A 6845-nucleotide genomic window follows, 5' to 3' on the forward strand; every position below is an offset into this window, starting at 1 on the left:
GAATAAATAAAACATCCTAAGTTATAATTTTGAAACTCCATATTTTATGTAGTACCAGATATCATTTGAAAAATAATACCTCTATACTAAATAATTGGCTTCAACAAACTTGATAGAAAAAATACTTAGTAAAATATTACTTTTATTGAAATTTACAATTTAACTAATAAATTATTTTAATATTGACTAGAATTTGTATTAAATTGCATTGCTGTTCAAATAAGTATTTATTCTACAATTAACTTAGTTTACACCTTCACTTATTTAACATACAAATGTATACTTAACAAAGGCTGAATTATATGTTATGAAAAAATATCTTAAAAACTAAAAATTATTAACAACATTTTTTATATTTTACTCATAGATAGGATATTATTTCAATTAAAAAAAATAACAATTTTATATATAAATAATATTTAACAAATACTATATTACTTGTTCTAAACTAAACAAAATCAGAACATATTCTTAAGTAATAAAAAGTGGTAACACATAGTTAAACAACTATAATTCATAAAAAATGTATACTACAGACGAAAACTATATGGTATCTTCTTTAAAAGTTCGCGAATGATCAGTCAAAGTAATTTCTGTTGATTTTGTTTGAGTTTGTTTTTCATGAAACTCCTAAAAAGTAAAATCAAAAATGTATGTAAATGTAACTATTCAATAATATAAATAAACAGTAACTGACATATTTAGTTTTAACTATTAGAAATAATAAAATATAAAAATATCTTAATAAAAGATCAAATGTAGTAATTTAAAAAATGAGCTTGCTTGTAAACATTACAAAGTATTACCATTTTCAGTTATAAAACTAAAACAATATTAAAAGCTAATTTTAAATTGTTTGAACACCTAACATTGCATTCCTAAAATTATAAAATTTATTTATAATTTAGCCAGCATTCTACTCAATTACCTTTACTTTTGCCCATTTATGGATTTCAAGGCATTATTAGAGAGCCTAACAAAAAAAAAAGTCTTATAGTTATGCTAAATTTATTAATCACCTGAAAACAAGGAACCAAACAGAGGTTTATATTGCATTCAGGGCAATGGTATTTTGTTTTTCGTCTCAAAAATCTTCCACGAGCATCAATTGTGTTCCAACAAAAACTACATCCGAGCGCTGGTCCTGTTCTCAACAATGGACAGTGGTCTGATCGCGTCGATCCGTTGTACGAATCATTCGTATTTATCTATATATCATCATTATCCAATGAACATCATGGTGTTCATAAAACGCTAAGGTATTATGATCTAAAATATTTATGATTTACCTGTGATGCACTAGGTAGTTCATCATTGAAATAACTTCTAGATGTTTGACATGATTCCGATGGCTGTGAAATTTGTTTGACTATAGTTGGTTTAGGAACAGCTAATGTGTTGATCGATGATGGATTTGGCTCAGAACATTGTCTCTCAAGTACACGGAATACCGGTTCCAATTCATCATTAATTTCGGTTTTTACAACTGTCGACACCTCTGTACTCATTTCACAATCATTGATTTTTATATGGGGTTGACGTACTAGAGTTCTAATTCGTTTATTAACTGGAAAATTAAAAGATCCATTTTTAATAACAGATTTAAACCTGATAATATAATATATTATATTATATTATTACACTACAATAATGAGGTATGGAAAAAGAAAAAAACAACTAAATTACAAAATACAGTAATTATATTTCGGTAAATATTACATTTAAAAATAGTTTTGTTATACAAATCAAGTTAAAACTAATAATATATTATAATTTATAATTAAAATATCTATACAAATAAATAATTATAGATTAACACCAGGATGCACAATTGTTTCTTAAAAAGTTAACGGATCATTAAATACTTGACAGTCCTTAAAGAAAGAGTAACATTAAAATCAGTCGTTTTTATCATATACACATATAGTACCCTAAAACTGCTCTCTACACTTCACTTATTATGTGAGTGAATGGGAAATTTTTATGATTCATAACTGGAGGCATACTATAAGATTTAATGAAAGAGGGGACAAAAAAAATGTCAGCAACCCAGTTTTTAAAAGTTCATTCCCTCTTTATTTAAATAAATTATTCACATAAAATCATCAACATACATAAATTTAGTTTTAGAAAAATTATAAAAAAAAGTTATGAGACACAATATAACATCCTATCATTATGCCATGTATAAAATTAATGATATTGACATAATTTTAAATAAACATGTTTGTCTGTTCTTCTCTTGTTCTATTATAAAAATGTCTAATTGTGAAAATAGTAAGTATAGGTTGTCTTTTTTTGATCAAAAACTAAGTGTCTTAATTTAAAATATTTGTCTTATTATGGTATAAAATACTTAAGTAGAATTTTAAATGATTAATAAGTTTTTAATTTTGTTTAAAGACTTCTTTATTAAACAATATCATGTGACTCCCATGATGGGGATATAGTGTCCAAATGGTATAAGCACAACTGTGCTTAAATATACAGTTGATAGTTCAAACCCTAGTCACTGGGTGATTACATTTTTTGGATGAGACATCTGTCCTAAAAGAATAACCTACCACCCAACTATTCCAATATAAGTTTACCCAAATATTTTCCTAACATACAATACAAGACACATGGAGAGAAGGGGGCTAGCGACCATAACTATGAAGTCCATTTAAAAACAAAATATTGTACTGAAAAATTTTAACAATAAATTATTTATACAACTTATATGATATATATACAAATAAATATCAATAAGGTGAATACAATGAGTTAAGTATAGAAAGCAGTTTAAGTACACTACACATGTATAAGAAGGAATACTCGATTTACTGTTGCATCTTACAAATAATGAACTGTGAATGATTCGTCAAATAAATATAAGGTGTTTCATGATGATTTAATATTTTAAAACAATAACATAACTTCTACCACTTGAAAATAACAAATCATTGTAGTACATTCTATTCTGTATTCAAATGAATGAATTGTAAAATTAATATAGTTAAATATTTGTGCAAACCAGTAAAAGTGAAATTATTAGCTAAAGAAAAGGAAACAAAAAGAATTGTTAATAAGTAATATAATAATTATGTATGGTTTCCAGCAGAAAATATTGAAGGTGCTGGTGAAGAATAATAGCATGGATTAATAACTGTCAGTGGTTGTGAATACATTTGTGAAACATAAGCAGGATGATCGACTGTTGAAGATGTTTGAGACGTTGAAGGTTCATATAACGGTGCTTGATATACTTGATCGGAAGATTGACCATTGATAGATGAGGCTGGCGAAGGTACTGGAATAGACGAGGAAGACTGACCTTTTCGGTGAACAGGATAACCTTTCTTTTTGTACTCAAGCCATAATGTACGATTATTTATACCATACTCTTGGGCTGCACGACAAAATCCCATACGTCCCACACGAACAGCTTCAAGAGCTTCTTTAAAACGATCACTCTCTCGTATACCTGGTTCTCGTTTTTTGCGTACTTTATTCTCTGGTTTGGATGTTGCTTTGGCTTTGGGTATGGCGTAGACACTGTGAGGCGGGCAATCAGAGAGCTGCTCCAAAAACGACCAACCTGTTAGCAAATGTTGTAATTTGTAATAAAATGTTCTGATATATTAAGTATTTTAAATGAAAAAAAAAAGACACAATTGAAATTTTAAGAAGAAATACAATTATTAAAATGACTTATTTTATTATGCAATTAAGCAACTCTTTAAAGTGAGTATTTTACAGGTTGAACGTTTTTGAAACTATTCACTCATCTAAATAGTTACTTATATTTTGCATTCACTTAGCAAAAATAATCATTACCCTACAAAACTGTATAGATGATCCAAACAATAACATGCTTTTTTATGTATATTAATGTAAAATATATAAATAATGCTTTTGGTTAATGTTTAACTAATTACAAAACAAAATCTAAATTAACAAAAAAAAAAAATTGCAGATTTAACTTATTAATCTAATTAGATAGTAAATAAAAACTAGATAAAAATGTTAACACTATTTACATACCTTCAGGTTTTTGATGAACAATCGAAGCATTATTTTCTGTTGATGAATGTTTGCTTACACTACCAATAGATTTCGATGTTTCTTGTCCTTGTGGTGTAGGTTGAGATCTCTATAAAAGAGTCTAATATAAGTTTTTATATTTTATACCATGGTTATACTAGTTCATTAATGTAAGAAACGTAATTTCTTAGTTGAATGAATTTGATTAGGTTAGATTAGTACCAAGGTACATATCAAAATTACATATTGAAAATATTCAAATTATTTATTATAGATACAAATAAATGTTTAACTCTTTCTTAATATGTTAAGTTTATAACTAATTAATGACTATGAAGGAAATAATCAAAATTGAAACAATACTAAAAAACAACCATTTAATCTATATTAAATAATGGAAAAAATAAAACAGAAGTCTGTAACAATTAGTCATACATCTAAAATATTAGAGTAAAATGTAGAATAATTTATTAAATAATGTTTTATTAAAGTGATCACGTACTATTGATCAATAATCAATAACATAAATTACTAATAAAATGTTCAATACTATATATATTTTAAATAATTAAATCTTAAAATAAAAAACTTCATAAAACATAAAAAATTAAACTAATAACTAATAAAGATGTTGAAATATTAGTATTGATGCAACAAAAAAAAAAAAAAATGTTAATATTTTTAAAACTTTATGACTTATTAATTTTGAGTTAAAGCATTGTTAATGTTAAATTAATTTAAAAAAAAATTTAATTGAATATGGTACTAAGAACAAAGATTAAAATTAAAAATAAAGAAAATTTTAGTAAACTTGAATCCATAAAAACATTATACATATATATATATATATATATATATATATGAAAATTGTGTTACAAAAGCCAATACTTACATTAGCCAAATTATCTTGTTCGGTTACTGAAATATCCTCTATAGAACTGTTATGTTCAGATTTATCACTAGATGATTTCATAAGGTGCATTTTTTTTCGTTTTGCTGAAGGAGACAACAAACTATATTCAGTTTCTGCCTGTCGTGTTGTAGTAAACGGAAACATTGTTTTTTCTGTCAGTCCCTTAATTTGCAAACTTTCTGCAGCCTAATATAATATATAGTTAGTGTAAAAAATGAAAGAAAAAAAAAACACTTACTTTTAGAATTATAGGGAGTTGATCTTGAGAGATATTAACTTCTCCATAATACATAAATTCAATTAATGTTTTCAAATGATTATAAGACATGTCTTTAATGATAATAATTGGATGTTTACATGGTGTTTCATTGAAAAGCATCTAAAAAAAAAAAAAAAAAAATGCAATTAATTAAAGTTTAATGTTTTAATGATTAAGTAATTGAAAATTTATATTTAAATGGTGCGTTCTTAAAAATTTAAGATGTTGAAAATTTTTATAATAAATAAAATAATAACAGTAACTAGAAAAAAATGTGTTGATATACCTATTACTTTTAAGTTAAATAGTATGAAAATAAATAAGCAATTAAATGTTATTAATAATAATTGATCAATATCAATAGTCAATACCATGAAATTATCAATAAAAAAAAAAAAAATAGACATAATATATAATATATATATATATGTATATATATATATATATATCCATTATATATATATATTATATAATATATATAGGTTTTCTTATCAGTCTGTTATTCAGTTCACAAATGTATCATTCAAAAGCAAGATGTATTTGTTTATTAGACATACTTAAAATAAAAAATATATATAATAAAAGTTATTATACTTCATTTTTATCCATAAAAATATAAATGCATATTTATAAAAAATAATTAGCTACCAAGGTGGCAACCCAGTTATTAAGACTTTGAATACACCTATTATTTAGTAACTATCTAAGTATGAAACACATCAATTTTCTTTTAACAATTATCTGCTAATTAAATTTTTTATTCACAAAATGTAATCTGCCTTCCATAATAATTTAACTTAAATTAAACTGTACAACAAAAAATACCTATATGGCATAAATTATAAATAATTAACATGTAAGTATGAAAAATAAATTCATACTTGAATGTAGAAAATAGTATTTCTAACTATAATACTTAAAATAAGTTATAACTGTTGAGTTTAAAATTATCAAATAAGTTCCATACAGATACTAAAAATTGACTTATGATAATAATGATAGACCTACATATAAGGATCACTGAAAACAACTACAATTTGAAATAAAATCATAAGACTATTACTTGAATCATAAGACTATCTTACTTGAAAATAACTGCTGCAAGCAGACAATACAACTTTATGAACTTGAATTTTCCGTCCCTCTGCGGCAATGGTTGCATCCACAAACATTTCGCTGTTCAACAGGCCAGTCATTACGTTCACCAAATTCGGCTGATGATTGTTCCATCGCAAACAGAACCTCTGATCGGCCATTAGGGTCTGATGTAATTAACACATATACACGCAAACAAACAAACGTACTCAATAAATAATAGAACAATGATACTGATACTATCGTTCATTAATTATGTATAATAATAATAATAATAATAATAATACTAAAATAATATTAATATACTACAATCGAACGTCACATTCACCTGTGTATTTATCTGTTTTCAAAATAAAAACAAAAATAGTAATAACGCAGTGACTAATAAGTACGAGACGATAACCACACGAGAATCAGTCAAGCTAGAACAACGGCAGAGCAACAGCGGCAGCAGCACTCAAATTTACCCTGAAGGATTTTTTCTTTTTTTTTTTTTTTTATGGTAATAAATAACTTTTATTTATAAATAAACAATTAATTATTCTGATAAAA

The 6845-nt window shown here is 25.2% G+C and overlaps 1 protein-coding gene across 2 annotated transcripts; it reads right to left on the minus strand.

The window, feature by feature from the left end:
* Window positions 1–413: 413 nt before the first annotated feature.
* LOC112693417 (sex determination protein fruitless-like) lies at window positions 414–6815 on the minus strand. 2 transcript variants are annotated; one of them, XM_025568475.1, is made up of 8 exons: window positions 6622–6815; window positions 6284–6460; window positions 5178–5318; window positions 4919–5125; window positions 4027–4135; window positions 1290–1567; window positions 1020–1208; window positions 414–630 (listed from the first exon to the last, which is right to left on the minus strand). In XM_025568475.1, the coding sequence occupies exons 2-8, from the start codon at window positions 6452–6454 to the stop codon at window positions 544–546; spliced, it is 1182 nt and encodes a 393-aa protein (XP_025424260.1). In that variant the 5' UTR covers window positions 6455–6460; window positions 6622–6815; the 3' UTR covers window positions 414–543. The 2 variants fall into 2 exon arrangements, with proteins under 2 accessions (XP_025424260.1, XP_025424261.1); XM_025568476.1 differs by lacking the exons at window positions 414–630; window positions 1020–1208; window positions 1290–1567 and adding an exon at window positions 2504–3580 and having other exon boundaries at window positions 6622–6810.
* Between the last annotated feature and the right edge of the window lie 30 nt (window positions 6816–6845).

The sequence above is a fragment of the Sipha flava genome, unplaced genomic scaffold (assembly GCF_003268045.1).
Source record: "Sipha flava isolate LNK unplaced genomic scaffold, YSA_version1 86_pilon_pilon, whole genome shotgun sequence".
Classification (NCBI taxonomy): domain Eukaryota; kingdom Metazoa; phylum Arthropoda; class Insecta; order Hemiptera; family Aphididae; genus Sipha; species Sipha flava.